This window comes from Canis lupus, chromosome 26 (genome assembly GCF_048164855.1).
Source record: "Canis lupus baileyi chromosome 26, mCanLup2.hap1, whole genome shotgun sequence".
Classification (NCBI taxonomy): domain Eukaryota; kingdom Metazoa; phylum Chordata; class Mammalia; order Carnivora; family Canidae; genus Canis; species Canis lupus.
The window spans coordinates 22,875,374-22,897,091 of NC_132863.1; the positions used below are offsets into that span (position 1 = coordinate 22,875,374).

At 38.4% G+C, this 21,718-nt stretch overlaps 1 protein-coding gene and 1 pseudogene across 1 annotated transcript; one reads left to right on the forward strand and one right to left on the reverse strand.

Moving 5' to 3' along the window:
- Window positions 1-21,718, forward strand: part of LOC140618258 (E3 ubiquitin-protein ligase RNF14 pseudogene) — a 41,838-nt pseudogene that overhangs the window by 10,743 nt on the left and 9,377 nt on the right.
- On the reverse strand, window positions 8,699-16,553 carry DEFB116 (defensin beta 116). Its single transcript, XM_072800450.1, has 2 exons — window positions 16,418-16,553; window positions 8,699-9,022 (listed from the first exon to the last, which is right to left on the reverse strand). Exons 1-2 carry the CDS (start codon window positions 16,482-16,484, stop codon window positions 8,784-8,786), a joined length of 306 nt encoding a protein of 101 aa, XP_072656551.1. The 5' UTR covers window positions 16,485-16,553; the 3' UTR covers window positions 8,699-8,783.

The window sequence follows — 21,718 nt, forward strand, 5'->3', positions numbered from 1 at the left end:
CAGTTGTTTGGCCAGTCAGAACAATGTCTCAGGGGAATAAAAGAGAACATACCCACTGGCTTCTTCCTGTCTCAAGGCCCCTTACTTGTCAAAATTTGCCTCATGGGCATTAATTCCCCTCCTCTTCTAAGTTGCATCAAACAGCCCCTCTGAGCAGTCACTGTAGAAACCAAACTTCACTCTCCAAGATGTGGCACTTCTTCAGGGAAAGTGAAGTATTCAGATGCTTCATAAATTTGCTTTGGTCAGGCCATGTGCTGAAGTTCTCACCACACTGGCATGATGCAGGCATCATATAGGAGCACAATCCTTGTTCCATCTGGCAGATATAGGAGTTGTGGTGATGTCAGTGGATGGTCAGGGCTCTCCTGTGAGTAAATGGCCAAAGGCCTGAGAAACAGATGGGGTCAAGGAAATCTTGGGGAGGCATATAAAAATAAGTCCATTTACCTTGGTTCAGCAAAATGCCAAAAATAATGTAACAAAATATAATAAACTAAGGAATGTGATTTACACCTTAATTTTTACTCAGTTATCCATTGGCTTGGCCATGACATGTCCTATTTTCTGTGCACCTGCAAAAATTATGTCTTTTGGAACAATCTCATTCCTGGATATCTTTTTCTCATTTGGAAAGTATAGAAGATATCAATAAAATATTAATGAAAGTTTTAACCCCTGACAATTATGCATTGGATCATATTCCCAAACTACTGTTTAGAACCTCTATAAGTGACCTTGACTTCTTTAATAATTTTTAAATTGACAATAAAATTTCAAGGCACACTAAAACACCATAGTGTTGGTTGTTTTTCTCAAAGTGATTAAGCAAGCACATAACTTACAACTTATTCCAATGTGTGCTGATTAGCAAGGTGCTCTTAACATTGATGGTACAATGCCTCCAAATTTTTCAAGTGTTGAAATGTGCAAGAAAACATGTCTGAGATACAAGGAAATAGGTATGTATCAGGCCTGAGCTAGATGTGTTACACACATGATCATATTTATTGGCCACAGTTGTTAAGTTTATAGATCCTTCTTCACATGTATTATTAGATTATTACATTTATTATTATGATTGGTTCATTGATAGCTTTGAGTTATTGGTGGTTTTTCTTCTGCTTTCCAGGCAGCAGAGACCAAAAACTAGCTGCAGCAATTATGAAGGCTACAGAAAATACTGAAAATTTAGTTAAGGAAACATGGGATTCCTGGGCAGCTCAGTGGGTTAAGTATCTGACTCTTGATTTCAGCTCAGGTCATGATATCAGGGATATGAGAATTAGAGCATAGAGGCTGCTTGGGATTCTCCCTCTCCCTCTCCCATGTGCCTCCTCCTCTGCTTGCATGTGCACTTTCTCTCTCAAAAAAAGACCAAAAAAAGGAAAGATAACATGTGACAAAGGGGAAAATTTCCACCAAGAAAAGCCATAGGCTGCCCCAAACAATTCCATTATTTCCCAGGAAAATCCACCATCCAGCCATGTGCATCCTCCCATCCAACAGATAACTCCTTCATGAAATTACAAATTATGGTGATCTAACACATTCAGTGGAACACACTTACTAAAAATTGAATGTAAAAAAATTGAATGTCAGAAATCTGGAATGAAGCAGATAATGGAGAAGGATTTATCTGTCCTTGCCTGGAATGCCTAGAATCTTCTTCATGGGTCATTTAAAATACATGGATTAGGATGATTATTAATACTAGTTGCTAAAACAAACAACCCTGAAAACTCACTGGTTCAAGAAAATAAAGTTAGTTTCTTGCTCATATCACACTCCATTCCTAGTCAGCTGACTCTCCTGGTTGCCTCAGGATGGTGATCCCAAGTGATGACTCAGGCATCTTGATTCTTCCCATTTCGTGGCCCTGCAATCTTTAAGTACTTTGCTTTCAATTGCACAATATGGGGAATGGGGAAAGCTGATGACTCATCAGAGCTTTTAGGAGCAAAGCCTTAAAGTGGCATATTTTATTTTTGTCCCTATTCTATTGGTAGAACTATTTGTATGGCCCCTGGCTAACTAACTGCAAAGGAGGCTAGAATGTGTAGTCTTCCTATGAACACAGGAATAAGCAATAGAATTTAAGAATACCTAGACACTTTTTGCCAGCCTAACCAAATTTTTATTTCACTTTTACTCCTATATGCAGGGCATTCCTCCTCTCTTGAGAGGACAAGCCAGAGTCTTCTCTAGCCACTATCTCCAGCTCAAAAATCCAGGATCTCCAGGTAATCGGTTTTCACAATTATTGCCTCTTAATAGTGACCTATAAACCAAAAAGACAGGTTCTCTGCTCCTTCCCCTGATACACACACTAGACAAAAAATGATGAAACAAAGACAAGACAATGACTTCCATTCAAAAAAGAGACAGAAGGCCCACAGAAGTCACTGGTTCAAGGCAATCCAAATTGAATCCAGATAGCTCAGTTATGGCAGGTGCCACCAATGTAAAACTAAGGACATTTAATTTATGAGGCACAAATTTTCTGGGAAAAAAATCTTTGTCTTCATTGTTTTCTATGGATGCTGATTTCACTTTAGAAGTTTTCACCTCTTCTAGTGTTCTTCCTGGCCAAATCTGAAGTCAGACAGCATACCTCCTTGTGAGGTGATGCAGCCTTTAAAGCCTGCCTTCTGCTAAAAGATGGTGGCCATGAGTTGTTCTAATTCTCAGGAAGTCAAAGAATTCTCAGTAAAGTCTTATGGTTTTCTTGGCAATGCAAGTCTAATCAGTGGTACGAAAAGAGAAATAAGTTTCTTCTAAGTGCAACCATTAAGTCCCATCATATTCTTTTCTTAATTAACCTCAGCACACGTAGAAGCCATGTCTTCAGATGTGGTTCAACTAGGAGGCATTGAAAGATCTTAAATGAACAAATCGTCCCTCATCATGAATATTTTTTAAATGTATTTATTTATTCATGAGAGAGACAGAGAGAGGCAGAGACATAGGCAGAGGGAGAAGCAGCTCCACCCCCTACCCCCGCCCCCCCCCCACCCCCCGCAGGGAGCCTAATGTAGGACTGGATCCCAAAACTCCAGGATCACGTCCTGAGCCAAAGGCAGACACTCAACCGCCGATCCACCCAGGCGTCGCCCTTATGAATATTAAGACATAATTGGTTTTCTGTTTTGTCTTTAAAAATGTTTTTATTTTAATTCAATTTAATTAATATATAGTGGATTATTAGTTTCAGAGGTAGAATTTAGTGATTCATCAGTTGCATACAAAACCCAGTGCTCATTACTTCTTGTGCCCTCCTTAATGCCCATCTCTCAGTTAACCCACCCCCCCTACCCACCTCCCCTCCTGCAACCCTCAGTTTGTTTCCTAGAGTTAAGAGTCTCTTAAGGTTTGTTTCTCTGTTTTCATCTTATTTTATTTTTTCCTTCTCTTCCCCTATAGTCATTTGGTTTTTTCCTTAGATTTCACATATGAATGAAATCATATGGTGTTTACCTTTCTCTGACTGACATTTCACTTCACATAATATCCTCTAGTTCATTGTAAATGTCATTGTAAATAGCTAGATTTCATTCCTTTTGATGACACAGTTTTGTAAAGATATAACTTGTTCCCAAATTGGTTTGATGTAATGCCAGCCAAAATCCCAACATATTTTTATAAAATTGAAAAAAAAAAAAAACTGTGTAGAGGATAAAGGTCAAGATAGCTAAGAAACTTCTAAAGGAAAATAAACACAATGGTGACTTAACCTACCATATATTAGAACTATTTATGTGACTATAATTGTTAAGATAGAAAATATTGATGCAAGGATAAACATAGTGACCGATGGCACAAAATACAGAGCCCAGAAATAGACCATGTATATAGGGAATTTTGATATACGATGAACATTAATAGAAAATCAGTGGAGAAAAGAGACTAGCCAATTAGTACAGCTATAAATTTGGTGGTACTTATCAGGAAAGTGCAATTATATCCCTGCCTCTCATAAACATAAAAGAAATCTACTCCATATTAAAAATTTAATATAAAAAGCAAATTTTAAAAACTTTATAAGCAAAGAAAGCAAGGCTGAAAATTGTTAATTTCTTTCACTTATCCATAAATACATACTGAATACCAACTACATTCCAGATCCTCTGGGAATAGTTGGAGCTTCAAAGATAAAAAAAACAAACTAAGGGGTACTTGGGTGGTTTGGTTGGTTAAACATCCAACTCTTGATCTCAGCTCAGGCCTTGATCTCAAGGTCATGTGTTCAAGCCCCACATTGGACTCCATGCTAGACATGCAGCCTACTTAAAAATAATAATTATAAAAAATGACAACAAAACAAACTAAAATATTCAGGAAATATAGATTAATATCTTTCTGGCCTTGTTTATAAGAAAGATCCTTTTAGAAAAACACAGAAAATGCTACTGACATTTTAAATAAATAAAAGACTGACAAATTGACAACAGAGTGGTCCTATCCAGTGAGGAGATCCTGATCTGAGGCCCAACCATATTGTCAGTTATTGATCTATAGCTTGGTTGTATTAGGCCAAAATTAAAATTGTCCAGATGCTTTTATAACTTACTAGAAAAAATGATAATAAGTCTAAAAACAGTTTAATTTATATAATTTTGTTTCATACTAAGACAGTCAGTATTACTCAGCTTTTCTTGCAAAAGATTATCAAACCACAAATACAAATTCCACACATTTCATATTTTCATTATACATGTCTTTATTGTGATGAAACATAAAGCATAGTATCAAGTTCTTAAAGTTAAAAACATGTTACATGTAGATATAAAATGAAAAAATTTCAATGATTTTGTTCAACTCATAAAGAATGAAGAAACCAGTAAGATGTTAAGACTGGTTAAGGGAAACAGTGATGAATTATAATAAGCCAAATGAACTCTGAAGTAAATTTGCAAATAGATGTAAACCTGTAGGATCCTGAAGGGCAATAAACTATAATGTTCAAGGCTCTTTCCCACCACACAGAAAACAAGGGCATCCAGATGCATCAACTGCATCTGTATCTTTGCATTGTTATGCATGGGAATAGTTTATATGACTCTTAAAAAAGAATTTTTGCAATTATATCAGTTTTCTATGGATAACCTCTATCCACACACAATTTCTAAATAGACTTTGTTTCTAGAAAATTATTTAATTGTACACACCCTTATTAGACTTAAAATCCCAGGAGGATCTATTAGATCATGTCTAGCAGTCCTCTGAAAAGACATCCAGTAATCTCTTACACTTATTCCCTAATTTTGGATCATTTTTCTTAACAATTTTTGATAGAGTGATGCCTTTCTGAACATAGCTTTTTTTCAAAAGACTTACAATGCATATGTAATACTCCAAAATGCTTTGCTTGGTAATGGTGTTTTGTTTTGTCTTTGAAAGGAATAAATTCTTTGATCTCTAAGATATAGATTACCTTACATGTAAGGTAAGTTGTTCATTATATGACTTTAATGTTAACATGTACTCAGTGCCTCCTTCTAGATTCATTTTTATTGTTTATATAGCAGTCATTTCATCTACCCTTTTGCCCTTTGTAATCCTAAACATACTCTGACTAGAAGTTCTCTTTTAAAATCTGTTATATTTTGGACAGCAGGAGAATTAATTTCCATAAAATGGAGTAAATCTGCTGAAAAAGTTTGTTTTTTTTTTAAGATTTTATTTATTTATTCATGAGAGACACAGAGAGAGAGAGGCAGAGACATAGGCAAAGGGAGAAGCAGGCTCCATGCAGAAAGCCGATGTGAGACTCAATCTTAGAACACTGGGATCACGCCCTGAGTGATCTCTCTTAGATATTTTGGAACATCCTGCCCTAAGAATAAAGCAGGAAAATAATACTAGTTTGAGATAATCTCTGGCCACCAATTCCACAGTATACTAAGTGACATTGTCATTTAAAATAAGCTAAACAGAGATCAGGCTTTCTTTTTGACCATTTGACTAATAACCGCACAGAGTAGAGTCTTACCTAAAAAACAGTAGGCCTGAGTTTTCTGGGGTATAGGCAGTGAGTGTTAACAGACAGGCAAAATACACGGATGAACTCAGTTAATAGTCCCTACCTGAAATACAAAGCTTTTCTGAGCTCAGGCGTGGAGCCATGGAATGGAGATACAGAGGAGGGTTGGAAAGTTAAGACTGTGTGTGAATTCAGTCCACATCCTGCACTCCACCTCCACCCTTCCTTGGATCTTACAAACTATGCCAACTTGTTGCACAAGAATGACCAGACTCAAAAGTTTAAAATAAAAGCCTGTCATTTATTAGAATTGTTTCTCAGGAAGGAAGAAGTAGAATGCCCACCAGGCAGGGGCCGGGAATCACACCACCCCCATGCTTAACACATCAAAATTACAGGGTTTCTTTTGTAACTTAACGTACCTAAAAGTCCCTGTAAGATTTGTGTTGTTGAGCTGTGGAGAAAGTGAAACTGGAGAAGGAACGATGCGAGAAACTGGTGATCTTCTGGGGAGAATGATGTGAACCTTTCAAAATAGCAAACATCAAAGACAGTATCTGATAAGAGTACTATTAGCAATCAAAATGCAGACAAATACACGTTTGAACAAAGGAAATCACATTACTTGTTGAGAAAAGAAAAGGTGAATGGAATTGAAGATCCCTAAAAGAGTAAAAATGTCCATTCAAGGAAAAGAGATATTAAGGGTTTCCTAATTAGTTGCGGTTTTTCACTTTACGAATAGTGAGCCCTCTCTTTTTGGCTATGCAAAGGCTGATTTCATCATTAAATGGAGATCAATCGAGTTGTAACTAAAAGCACATCTTAATGGTTTGGACATGAACTGACATGAATCGGGGGATTCAGAATGAACCCAAGTTTCTGAATTGAGCAATAGGATGGATTGTAGGTGTTGATTACTCAAAAGGAAAGACAGGGAAAAGCCAGGCAAATAGAGTTGGAATTCAGTTTAAGTCACTTGAACCTGAGATGGCTGAGTAACCCAAGAGAACCTAGCAAATACACAAATCAGTATGTGAGTCTGGGCCTCAGAGATATTGTCTGGGTTGAACATGTAAATACAACTTGCCCAAGATCATATAGCTTCTGAGCAGTGATGGGAACAGGGGACAACCTTTTGACTCCACATTTATGCTTCTTTCTCTAAGACATGCAAAAACCAAGGAAATGGGAATCTGTGCTTTAAGTCTAGAATTCCACAATCATTTTCCCTCTACAAAAACTGCTAAAGAAGAAAGTCTGAAGTATTACATTTCAACTGTGCTGAACCTGGGACCAAATATTAAAAATTGTGTCTAATCATGCTACTTAGGACAGAAAATTTCCATGTGCCTTCTTGAAACCTGGCTTCTGCCAAACCTCTATCCACTATCTGACAAATATGTCTGAGTGTCAGTGAATCTCAAAGATATAAACATCATTAAATTTTCTCACCAGACTTCTAAGTCCCGTAAAAATTACAATCCAACTCTATAAAGTGGTCATTTAGTGAGTGCATGGCCTTTGATACATTGGTTTGGGCTGAAATTGACATTTGTCTGATAATGGGAAAAGCAGGTAAAATGTCTATGGTGGAAAAGAGAGAAAAAATAGGGAAGATGACAAAAAATATTATACGGCAGATGGCAGCAGAAGAAACCCCCAAAAATGACTAAGGGGGACACTCAAGAGAGAAACGAAGGCAAACATGACAAAAACTTCAAGAAAGGAAAACAGTGTTGAAATGGTGGCTAGAGGCAAAGTGGTAAATGACAAAACCCAAAGAATGGTCAAGCTTTTCAACAAAGAAAGCATTGGTGAGCAAAAGGAGGGCCATTTCAGTGAAGTAATGTGCTCAAAATTCAGATTTCTCTTAGTTGCAGTGAGATTAGGAATCTGGAACTTAGAGGACTTAGCTGGGAACACTGGTTCTAGATGTTTGGATCCAAAGAGGGGGAGCTGAAACAATAGCCATGGAAGTGGAGTATACGTAATACAATGAAAATTCCATAGCATGTCAACTATTAGTTGTGACTAAGTTTGGAGTGGAAAAACAATATCCCTAAATTCTCAGGAATGAAAGAATCTTAAAGATTATCAACTACAGTGTCCAGTTTCTGTTCCAAATCCCCCTTTAACACCATAACCACAACCACTTCTTTCTCACACCCAGAAATGGTCCTCCAGACTCAAAACCGGGAGAATCCTCAGGGACAAGCCTGTTTAGTTCACGTTCCAACAGCTCTACCTCTTAGAAAATGGTGCCCTAATTTGTCCAACAGATTCCTACACTCAATTCTATATTCACCCATCTGTATGGTTCTGGCTTTTACCGAGGACACCATATCATGCCAATAGACAAGGATGTTTCTCTAGATTTTAGAGGCAACCCTCTTGTCCTTGTCCTGATCCTATAATGCTTACTCATAGGACTCGGGAATCTCCCATACATATTTACTAGATCATCCAGACTCAATCCAGTTGTCACCTATCTTTCTGCAACCTCCAAAATGAATCACAACACTCTTGGTGGTACCAAAGCAGAGCAGAAATGTGATCTCTTCCCATCCTTGGCACCTTCAATACTTATAGAGCTATTTTAGCATCCTGTTTGCTTTCTTAGCAAGGTCCTTTCCTATACTCTGTTGCTCCCCAGCTCCAGCGTAACCTTCCCCTGTCCGATGATGACTGCTCAAAGATAAAAAAACACGCACATGAGAAGAAATGCATTTTTATGGAGAAGGTAAAGTGTTCCAGAATGAGGGAAGAATCACTCAGGAGGAGGTAAGGTTGGTGGTATTTAAATTCTTGAGTAGATTGAAGTGTTTGTAACTGACAAGTTGGAATTGGGGTCATAATCCTTCATATTGTTAGAACGAGCTATTTTCACAGAAAGTTTCAGGCAGCACTTTTGATTGTTAGGGCAGGTTAAGTATTGAATTTCATTTTTTCTGCAGGTGTTTCTGCACATGCCATGGTCAAGCTGGCATGGAATCCAAGGCTCTTGGCTCTTGCCATACTGGGATCTGAACAGGTCACCTGAGGAAAACATAGCCATATTTAGTTTCCTTGTAGCAGTCATAATAGGAGTGGGGAAGCATGATTTAAAGAGAACAAGCCCTGAGAAGATTAGCAGGATCTGGAGTCAAAACCACCTCAGTTCAAATCTGGGCTCCATCATCATAGCTCCTCATCCTTAAGCCAGTTACTTCCATTCTCTGGCCCACCACTGCATCATTTTCACAGTGGGAATCATAATAGAGCCTGCTTCTTACCATTTGTGATGGTTCGATTAGCATATATAGGATGCTCAGAAGAGTATCTGGTGCATAATAAGAAGTAATGAAATATTAGGCAGTGTTGTCGATAAGAAAGTTTTTTCCTGAGGGTCCAGGGCTTCTCAAGGGTGGCCCCTGTGAGCACATATTTGACATGTTTTCAAGTGCCCATACAGATGTGTGGTCCTCACACGAGCTCTATCAGAGACAGCCAGGCTCCGCTCTAAGGCAGGACACACATATTTGAGCCCCTAATATGCCTTTGAAACATTTGAGCAAACACATACCACTCATATTTTTACATTGGCCCCACAGAAACAGATACTATATGTACATATGCAGCACACTGGCATGCTCATACAGGCACATATGCACATGTCCATATGCACATAAATTGAGGATATACAAATGTACTCACTGTACGAATCTCTACCACATACTTTCCACAAATGGCTACAGCCCATGTGGGAGTATTGATAGTTATATATCAGTCATCCAGATATGTGATGTGTATATAGGTTCTTTAGCTGAAAATACCCTGGTGGCAAATTTCCTGACACTTGTCAGCCTTTTATAAATATTAATCATCAATGGTATTAGTTCCCTATTGGAACTTTCAAAGACAAAGGAGCCATTAGAAAGAAAATAATACTAACAATCACTGTTGTATGTCCAACATCAGCTATATGTCAGGCATTTTACAAATGATACCTCATTGAACCTCTATAAAAGCCTACTGTTCTCCCCCCATTCTTTAGATGAAGACACTGAGGCTCCTTATCCTGTCCACATTTCCATAGCTTGTACTTGACCAACATAGGATTCAGTTTCTTCTCTATATGATATTAAGCCCATGTGCTTTCCTTGCCACTCTCTATAGGATTTCTAGGATGGAGTGACATCCTCCTGCATGATGTCTTCAGGCATAAGGACTTCTTCAGCTATCAATAGAGTCCAAAATCCATAGCTGAGCACTCCAGGACCTTCAACCATCCCCCCGTCCCCTCTTTTCACACCCATTCATTAGCAGTCATTCTGTAACAGGCCTTGTACTCAGTGCTAAGCATGAAGAGGTCTCCAATGCCCAGGCACATTAATAAAAATTGGACAAGCGAATCTGACATTATTTCCTGCATGGAAAGAAAGGACAACTTGATAATTTTTTGACAAAATAAAGTAAAATGTCCCAAGTTTAGATGAAGTCAGAGAATGTGAGGGGAAACCAAATAGAAAAGAAAATGCCTTAGTGATAGACATCCCACAGCATTTGGGTGCTGGTGTATATGTGAACTGCCCCAGAAATGGGTACTCCAGCCCAGAGAAGGCACTCAATTGCTGCTACATCACCCAGGCTGCTGGCTAACCAGAGCAAGAAGGTAAAAAATGGTACCCCTTCACCCATATTCCAACATCATGGTACTGCTGCGTTTCATCAGCATCATGGCACCCTCATCATGGAACCTCTCCCTCTTTTGGCACCATCCTATTTTAAAAAGGAGCAGGTCTACAGGAGGCCTTGCTAGAGGGATACCCACACTCTTCTGGCTAACATTTGAATTGGTGGACTTTCATTTTCTTCCAAATACAGTGGATGGAAGCCAGGGTACCCAAGGTCTCCTCTTTGTAGTCACCAGAGGATGAATAGGAACATAGATACCAGGAATGAGAATCAGGCAAGTTGATTTTTCCATCACTCTTTCCACATGGAAAGCAGGCCAAGGCAGGCCCAGGAGGATTCTGCTTACTGTGGCTAAATAAACATACAAAGGTTTTGTCCTTGGGATCCCTGGGTGGTGCAGCGGTTTGGCGCCTGCCTTTGGCCCAGGGCACGATCCTGGAGACCCGGGATCGAATCCCACATCAGGCTCCCAGTGCATGGAGCCTGCTTCTCCCTCTGCCTGTGTCTCTGCTTCTCTCTCTCTCTCTCTCTCTGTGTGTGACTATCATAAATAAATAAAAAATTAAAAAAAAAAACAAAGGTTTTGTCCTAGATATTTCTAGTTTCTCAATCCTGCATCTGTTCTAACCCTATATTGCTCTGGATCACTACAAATTAACCCCCACATCATGTTAAGACCTCCTTTGATCATCCCTCTGTCTCCAAATTGAAGTCAGAGACCAGATTTATTTGTTTGTTTGTTTGTTTGTTTGTTTTAAATTCTTTTTAAAAAATTTTTATTTAAATTCGGTTTAACAGGGCAGCCCCCGTGGCTCAGCAGTTTAGTGCCGCCTTCAGCCCAGGGTGTGATCCTAGAGACCTGGGATCAAGTCCCACATCGGACTCCCCGCATGGAGCCTGCTTCTCCCTCTGCCTGTGTCTCTGTCTCTCTCTCTTTCTGTGTGTTTCTCATGAATAAATAAATGAAATCTTTTTAAAAACAAACAAACAAATAAATAAATAAATTCAATTTAAAGTACAGTATATTATTCATTTCAGGGGTAGAATTTAGTGATTCATCAGTTGCATATAACACCTGATGCTCATTACTTCAAGTGCCATACTTAATGCCTATCACCCAATTACCCTACCCACCTCCCCTCCAGCAACTCTCAGTTTGTTTCCTAGAATTAAGTCTCTTGTGGTTGGCCTCCCTCATCTTATTTTTCCTTACCCTCCCTTATGTTCATCTGTTTTTGTTTCTTAAATTTCACATGAGTGAAACCATCTAGTATTTGTCTTTCTCTGATTGACTTATTTTGCTTAGCATAATATCCTCTAGTTCCATTCATGTTGTTGCAAATGGCAACATTTTCATTCTTTTTGATGGCTGAGTAGTAGCCCATTGTATGTATATACCACATCTTCTTTATCCATTCATCTGTCGATGGACATTTGGGCTCTTTTCATATTTTGAGACCTGCTTTTAAATATCAGCACCCTCTGTGCTCCTACCCAGTCTCCCAATGTGAGAAATGAGATGAGAGAGGTTGCACCAGATCAGAAAATCTCAGCTGTGTTTGTGAAGAAGGAGGTTAATGTGTAATACTTTACAATAACCTGGAGAGTTGTTAGGTATAATCACATCAAGTCTCTAGAGATTCTGATTTGATAGGTCTGAGAAGAAGCCAGAGCCAGGGTGCTTTGCACAGGTGTCCCAGAAAATATGTATGGGTTCCTGCCTAAAGTGAGAGTCAAACCCTGCCTGACCTTCTCACATTGACCTCTAGACATTGCCCAGAGCATTTCCCACTTTGGACTTGCATTAAGAGCAAATTAAAATGTCATAAATCCAAAGCAAAACATATGCTCTAGACTCTTTCTGACAATTCCTCTTTTTTTGCTTTATTGATTTTTTTTACATTTAAAAAAATTTTTTTAAGATTTATTTATTTATTCATTCATTCATTCATTCATTCATTCATTCATGAGACACACACACACACACACAGAGAGAGAGAGAGAGAGAGAGGCAGAGACACAAGCAGAGGGAGAAGCAGACTCCCCACAGGGAGCCCAATGCGGGACTCAATCCCAGGACCCTGGGATCACACCCTGAGCCAAAGGCAGATGCTCAATGGCTGAGCCACCCAGGTGTCCCTACTTTTTTAAAATTTAAATCCAACTTGCCAACATACAGTATAACACCCAGTACTCATCCCATCAAGTGCCCTCCTCAGTGCCTGTCACCCAGTTACCCCACCACTCCGCTCACCTCCCCTTCTGCAACCCTTTGTTTGTTTCCCAGAGTTAGGAGTCTCTTATGCTTTGTCTCCCTCTCTAATTTTTCCCACTCAGTTCCCCTCCTTTCCCTTATAATCCCTTTCACTATTTCTTATATTCCACGTATGAGTGAAACCACATGATGATTGTCCTTCTCTGATTGACTTATTTCACTGAGCATAGTGCCCTCCAGTTCCATCCATGTTGAAGCAAATAGTGGGTATTTGTCTTTTCTGATAGCTGAGTAATATTCCATTGTGTAGATAGATAGATAGATAGATCACATCTTTTTTATCCATTCATTTGTCCAAGGACATCATGGCTCGTTCCACAGTTTGGCTTTTGTGGACATTGCTACTATGAACATTGGGGTACAGGTGTCCCCATGTTTCACTCCATCTGTTTCTTTGGGGTAAATCCCCAGTAGTGCAATTGCTGGGCTGTAGGGCAGTTCTATTTTTAACTTCTTAGGAACCTCCACACAGTTTTACAGAGTGGCTGTACCAGTTCACATTCCCACCAACAGTGCAAGAGGGTTTCCCTTTTTTCACATCCTCTCCAACATTTGTTGTTTCCTGCCTTGTTAATTTTCCCCATTCTCACTGGTGTGAGGTGGTATCTCATTGTGGTTTTGATTTGTATTTCCCTGATGGCAAATGGTGCAGAGCATTTTCTTATGTGCTTCTCAGCCTTGTGTATGTCTTCTTTGGAGAAATTTCTGTTCATGTCTTTTGCCCATTTCATGATTGGATTTTTTGTTTCTTGGATGTTGAGTTTGATAAGTTCTTTAGAGATCTTGGGTACTAGTCCTTTATCTGATATGTCATTTGCAAATATCTTCTCCCATTTTGTAGGTTGTGTTTTAGTTTTGTTGACTATTTCTTTTGCTGTGCAGAAGCTTTTTCTTGAGTAAGTCCTAATAATTCATTTTTGCTTTTGTTTCCCTTGCCTTCATAGATGTATCTTGCAAGAAGTTACTATGGCCAAGTTCAAAAAGGGTGTTGCTTGTGTTCTCCTCTAGTATTTTAATGGATTCTTGTCTCACATTTAGATATTTCAACCATTTTGATTTTATCTTTGTGTATGGTGTAAGAGATGGTCTGGTTTCATTCTTCTGCACATGGCTGTCCAATTTTCCCAATACCATTTATTGAAGAGACTGTCCTTTTTCCAGTAGATAGTCTTCTCTGCTTTGTTGAATATTAGTTGACCATAGAGTTGAGGGTCCATTACTGCGTTCTCTATTCTGTTCCATTGATCTATGTGTCTGTTTTTGTGCCAGTAAAACTGTTTTGATGATCACACTGTTTTGATGATCACAGCTTTGTAATACAGCTTGAAATCTGGCACTGTGATGCCCCGGCATTGGTTTTCTTTTTCAGTATTCCCTTGGCTGTTCAGGGTCTTTTCTGATTCCATACAAATCTTAAGATGATTTGTTCCAACTCTGTAAAGAAACTCCATGGTATTTTGATAGGGATTGCATTGAAAGTGTAAATTGCACTGGGTAGCATAGACATTTTCACAATATTTATTCTTCCAATCCATGAGCATGAAATGTTTTTCCATCTCTTTGTGTCTTCCTCAATTTCTTTCAGAAGTGTTCTGTAGTTTTTAGGGTATAGAACCTTTACCTCTTGGTTAGGTTTATTCCTAGGTATCTTATGCTTTTGGGTGCAATTGTAAATGGGATTGACTCCTTAATTTCTCTTTCTTCAGTCTCATTGTTAGTGTAGAAATGCCGCTGATTTCTGTGCATTGATTTTGTATCCTGCCACGCTGCTGAATTGCTGTATGAGTTCTAGCAATCTCTTTCTGACAATCCTATCCAAAGCCAAAAGTAATGTAATACCTGATTTCTCTGCCACCTGTGTATCCCAAACATGATCCTCTCCCACCTAACTTCTGAGGTTCTTCCTACCCATATTTTTTAGGCGTAAGTTATTTATATATGCATTCACTCAATAAATGTTTACTAAAACCTACTCTGTGCAAAGCACTCACCTCAACACCAGGAAAATAGATTTAGAAGAGAGAGTCATCATTCAAACAATTGAATTTCCTAAGTATATGTTTGGGATGATGAAAGGAAAAAAATGACTTTGATTATCCTAGAAAAGGTTGTTCCGAACAGTTCCTGCCCATTAATTCTGCCAGGTAGAAAGTATTAAATGGTTATTAAGGAAGCACACTATGTACAACTTTTGAAGCATAGAAGGCTGTCTTCCTTTCTTGCTGTTATTTGCAAAACTACCTATGGTTTCTCATACCGTTCCAATGTGGGAATTGAACTTTAATGAACATGAGAACAATTGTCTCTCAAGTAAAGAGGATGAAACAGGGTGAGAAATAAGGGGTAGGAGAAAGTGAAGTAGGAAGAAGATGGGAAGGGGAAGGAGGAATAGGAGAAGGAGGAGAAAGGGAAGGAGGAGAAAACATAACTGAACCTCATCCCAAGAAAGGAGAAACAACCTTGGTTCTGGGCTGGGATGAAACTACTCCCATGTCTCTCTGCACTTGCCAAGGTTTGAGGAGAGACTCTTGAGGATATTCCAGCCTCCCGATTTCATCTTTCCTCACTACTTACAGTTATATTTATTGCTTTCTGGTGCCCCTGAAAGTCACACTCAAGAAACTTTTTTTAAGAGTTTGAAAATAATACCACATATATTTCACACAGCATTCATTCTCCCCCATTTCAACAGATAGAGCTCTGCTATGATGAATGAGAGAGACTGTCTTTCTGAAGCGTAATTACCCTCAAACTCAGGCTAAGTAAGCCAACCTCTACCCAAATAAACCCCACATATACCTGGCTTGATAACACACCTACTTAAACCAAATACCTAACTCCAACTCACAGCTTTATCTGTTTTCTAACCACCTAAGGCTCAGTTATAAAATTTAACACAAATATGACTAGCCAAGCCACTCATCCCCGATTCATAGCATCAATCCAAAACATAGCCCATCCACCAGCTTCACCCTAACCCTTAGTTCTACCCACTTCCACCTCCAGCTCCATTCAACAAAAATACCATTCCCTCTCCAGACTACACCAGAACATCAGTCTGGCCCAATCCTATAAACAGAATCACTCACCCCCTCCTCATGCCCACTCATTTTTCTAATATTACTCTCTCTCTAAGGTCATATGCCATCCCCCCAACTCATTCTCCCCAACTTGGATCCAATCTCTCACACCTAATGAATGCATCAAGCTCCCCTCCCACTGACAGCACCACCTAAAATCCTTCATGCTTCAATACTCCACTGTCCCAACAGGAGCAACAGCCTCTTAAATTTATTTTGGCAGAGTAGACCAGGGGAGGTCTTGACATGAGAGGGACCATGAGAATAACATTCACAACCTTTCTGATACCAGAAAGGCTTTAAGTAGTGCCTGTGATATGTGAATGAGAGTCATCTCAGAGGTCACCAAGATAACAATACCAAATACAAGACCCCAGAACTTTTGAGAGAGGCCTGAGTTACCTTGAGTCTTACAAACCAGGATCAGAAGGAAGGAGATTGTCATTAAATAGGGCTTCATGACTGACATGTCCTGAGAGAATGGAGGGCTGTGCTGCAGAGAACTGAACAGAGATCACTGCAGCAGGGCAATTCCCTGCCTTTATTAGTTTTTTAAATGGGCTAGGGTTGTGTTCAATGGACTAAAAGGAATGAGACATACCTGGGGTCAGCCAGGCAGAAGGATAACATGTATCACATATCTCAGCCGGGCACTCTGTGTACGTGTGGGAGATTTGCCAGAGGCACCCATGTCAAGGTGGGCCTTCCTTCCCAGAAGGAAACAAAGGCAAATTAGAGGCAGTTGGCATTTTGCATGAGACAAATTTGAATGAGCAAATGAAACAAGCAAACAATAAGAAAACTAATACATAATTATAAGAAATAAGGAGTCCTTCCTTAAACATTTGTCTTTATCCTCCTGAGAGTAGTATCCTCTCTCTGTCAGTAGTACTTACTACATATCTGATCCAATACCAGGCATCATGGATTAACAAGAAAGAAGGAGAGTAAGTTGGGGAAAACCAATGATGATGAAAGAAAAGATGAGAAGATAAACTGAAGGGGAAGTACAAATGGAGAAAGGGAGGAAAGGACATGAGGCAAAGATAATGGCAGTTAATATTTACCATGAATCAACCATGTGTCAGTTTCTGTACTAAATACTGTGGTCTAGATCTGAACAGTTATGACAATACTGTGAGTTTAGATAATAATATTTTCCACCTCATGGATGAGGATGAGAATGTTTGAAGAGGTGATATAACATTCCTAAGCCACCCATCTGATAAAACATAGAGCATAGATTAGAAATGATATCTGTCTGACAGTATATGTCTTTGCGGTTTTCCATTCTTCCTGTGAGTGGAAGTACAGAAATGAGACATAAGACAAAAACATAATCAAATGCTAAAAGTCAGAGAGTAATTCACTGTTCGAGACAATAAATTTAGTTTGAGGAATTCAGTGCTCATCTCTTGAGAAATAAGAATGAAAGGATTATTTAGAGGAAACTACATTGACTTTTTATTCCAACGAATCATAAGGAAGGTGGATGGGTGGGCTCCAGTCTTTTGAATGGAAGTCTAGAAATGAATGAAAAGTCAAAAGTCTAACATAAGTTTGCCACATATTGCCGAAACAAGGCAAATGGAACTGAACTAGCCCTTCCAAGGGTAAAAGGAATTGTACTAGCCTTCCCGGTATAAGCAACTGTAACACTTGAAAAAATAGGGAAAGACTAACCATTCCAGTTACTGAATTAAAGGCGGAGCAGAGGGATCCCTGGGTGGCGCAGTGGTTTAGCGCGCCTGCCTTTGGCCCAGGGCGTGATCCTGGAGACCTGGGATCGAATCCCATGTCGGGCTCCCGGTGCATGGAGCCTGCTTCTCCTTCTGCCTGTGTCTCTGTCCCTCTCTCTCTCTCTCTATCATAAATAAATAAATTAAAGAAAAAATAAATAAATAAATAAATAAAGGCGGAGCAGAAATTAAGAGGCAACTTACAATGGGAGAAAATATTGCAAACTAGATATCTGATAAGGGGTTAATATCCAAAATATGTAAGCAATTTATACAACTCAATAACAAGGAAGGGAAATGATAAGAGAAGAAGGCTTGCAAATTTAGAAAGGAAAAAAGAACATTAAAATGGGCAAAAGAGTTAAATGTAACAGACAATTCTAATTCTCATTATCATATTTCATAGTTAAAACAAAAATTTTGGTGCCATATGACATAGTGCTCACTGTATGTAAAAAAATAGGCTATTATGATTTTTTGAAAGATTTATTTATTTATTTTTGAGAGAGAGAAAGAGAGAAGAGTGCAGGGTGGGGGGAGGTGAAGAGGGAAAGGAGAGAGAAATTCTCAAGCAGACTCCCCGCTGAGCACAGAGCCTGATCCAGGGTTTGATCCTAGAACCCTGAAATCATGACCTGAGCCAAAACCAAGAGTTGGATACTCAATGGACTAAGCCACCAAGGTGACCCTAGATTATTATATTGTTAAAGTGAGGAGACTAAAGAAACCCAAAAGGAAGTAAGATTACTGCACTGCACTTGAAGTGGCATAATGTTCATGCCAGAAGATTGTGATCAGTTACATATGTATATTTCAATCACTAAGAAACCTGTATAAAGCAATATATTTTTAAAAGCCCACTATAAGCAAAACTAGATCAATCCTAAACATTGTTGAAGTAATACACAGGAAGTTTAGAAAAGAAAAAGAGTGGGAATAAACCAAAAAAATAATAAAAATTGGAACACTTAAGCCCTAATATATCAATAATTACCATAAATGTAGAAGATCTAGAGTGACATTAGTAAAAAATGATGGAGTTGAGAATGCCAAAATTTTACCTCTCCATAAAAGCAGTGAGAATACTGGCAAAATGGTCAGAATCAACTTGGTTAGAACTCTGGAAATTGATCAATGATGTGTAACTGCCTGAGAGCACTTATTTAAGAAAAAAGGCTGGCACAGTAAAACAGTGAGCTTTCTATCATTTTACTAGACCCAGTATCACCTCCCACTCCTAAACTCAGTGGTAGCCTTGAAAGTAATCGGCTACATCCTCAGTTCTGGAAAGAACAGAACAGACACCACTAACAAAGAAGTACCATCATTTGATCTATCTGGTGGCTCCCTGCAAAATGGGCTTGAAAGACTTGACTTTATTTCACTTGACTCAGAACTAACTGCTAAAGACTCTATTAGGGAGAATTTGTTTAAAAAAATAACAGGCATATATTTTAGTCAGAGCTGCCTGAGGAGATAAATAATGGTTGGGCGGGGGGAACAGATTAATCAAACAGCTTGAGAGGAAAGGCTAGGAAATGAATTGTTCATACAGGCTTTGAAAAACTCTGACACATTCACTCATACAAAGAAACAAGGAAGTATGACTCATACACAGGGAAAAACAATCAATAGGAAGCATTCTAGAGGAAGCCCATACATTGAATTGTCTGGACAAAGACTTTAAATTAACCTACTTTCAATAAGTCCAAACAGGGAAAGAAACCATGTCTAAAGAAGTAAAGAAGATACAAATAAATGCAAAGACACCCATGTCCATGGACTTAATATTTTTAAGATGTCAATACTACCCAAAGCAATCTACAGAGTCAATGGAACTTTATCAAAATCCCAGAATTTTTTTTTCAAAAATAGAAAAATTTGTTCTAAATTTCATATGGAATCTTAAGAAGCCCTGAAATGGCCAAAATAATCTCAAAAAAAGAAAGTTGGAAGCCTTATACTTTGCGATTTTAGAACTTGCTACAAAGCTACAGTGCTACAAAATAGTGTGTTGCTAATATAAAGACAGACATATGGACCAGTTGAATAGATTGGAGAGCCCAGAAATATAGCCCTCACATATATGCTCAGGTAAATTTGACAAAGGTGTCAAGACCATTCAATGGGGGAAAGAATAGTCTTTTCAGTAAATAATGTTGGGGAAACCGGGTATTCACATGCAAAAAAAATAAAAAATAAAAAAACAACTAAGTTGGAACACCACCCTATATTATATACAAAAATTAACTCAAAATTGATGAAACACCTAAGTATAAGACTAAAACGACAAAACTCTTAGAAGAAAATATAGGGAGAAAGCCTTATGACATTAGATTGGGTGATGATTTTTTGGAAATTATAGCAAAAGCACAGTTAACAATAGAAAACTAGGTATGTTGAACTTGATCAAAATGTAAAACTTTTGTGCATCAAATCACACTATTAAAAGATTGAAAGGGCACACCATGAAATGGGGGGAAATATTTGTAAATCATATATCTAATAAGGATATTAAAAAGGCATGAAGTAGTAATACCTAGATTATATACAGAACTACTCCCAATTCAACAGATTTCTAGTTTAAACATGGGCAAAGAACTCGAATAGACATTTTTCCGAGGAAGATTTACAAATGGCCAAGAGCACATGAAAAGATGCTCAAAATCACATATAATTAGGGAAATATAAAATCAAAACCACAATAAGATACTCTACACCCATTGGGATGGTCTTATTTTTTTAAAAATGAAAACAAATATTGGCAATGATGAAATTGGAACTCTGTACACTGCTGAATGGGAATGTAAAATGGTACAGCCTTATGGAAAACACTATGGTGACCCTTCAAAAAATTAAGCATAGCATTAACATATGATCCAGCAATTCCTTTTCTGGGTATATATTTTTAAAAAACTAAAGCAGGGATCCAAACAGATATCGGTACACTCATGTTCATAGCAGCATTATTTTCAACATCCAAAAGGTGGGATTAATAAAATGTTATGTATACATAAATGGAATATTATTCAGCCTTTAAAAAGGATAGAAATTCTGACACATGCTGCAACATAGGTGAATCTTGAAGATATTATGGTAAATGAATCAAGCCAGTCACAAGAGGACAAGTATTGTATGCTCCCACTTAAATATTAGAGTAGTCAAACTCACAGAGACAGGAAGTAGAATGATGGCAGCCAGGGGATGGAACCCCAACTGGGTACCCATTAAACACTAGCTCTCCATTTTTTCAATCTTTAATCTTTCTAGTCAAGTGGAACTTTTTTAACCCAGCTGTTCAATTGTCAGATCCAAGATGAGTAGTGAACATGACTGCCTCACAGTTAAGAGAAGATACTCAGGGGTACTTGGGTGGCTCAGTGGTTGAATGTCTTCTTTTTGGATCCTGGAGTCTTGGGATCAAGTCCCAAATGGGGTCCCTCCAGGGAGCCTGCTTCTCCCCCTGCCTATGTCTCTGCCTCTCTCTCTGTGTCTCTCATGAATAAATAAATAAAATCTTTTTAAAAAAAAAAAAAAGAGAGAAGATACTCATTCTCAGGCTGCTATTGCTAATATTTCTATTCCCAATGCTGATTTAATATGGTTCTCTAATGGATCCTGTATGATAGACACACAGGGAAATATAAAAATGTATTATGCTATAGTCAGACCTCACAAGATTTAGAGGATATGTTGTTACAAACATAAAATCAGCCAAACAGCACTACTCATAGCTGGTACATGCGCTTTAAATTAGCCCCCATTCTTAAAATATCTCTACTGACAGTAAATATGTGTGTGAGGCCTGCATACTATCTGAAAAAATAGAGCTTTCTGACATCAGTGAGAACTAAAATATCACATGGAAATGAATTGCTAATTTATTAGAGTCATTGAAATCTCCCAAACAGATTTATGTAATTCATTGTAGAACTCATACCAGATGAGATGAGCTATCTGAAGG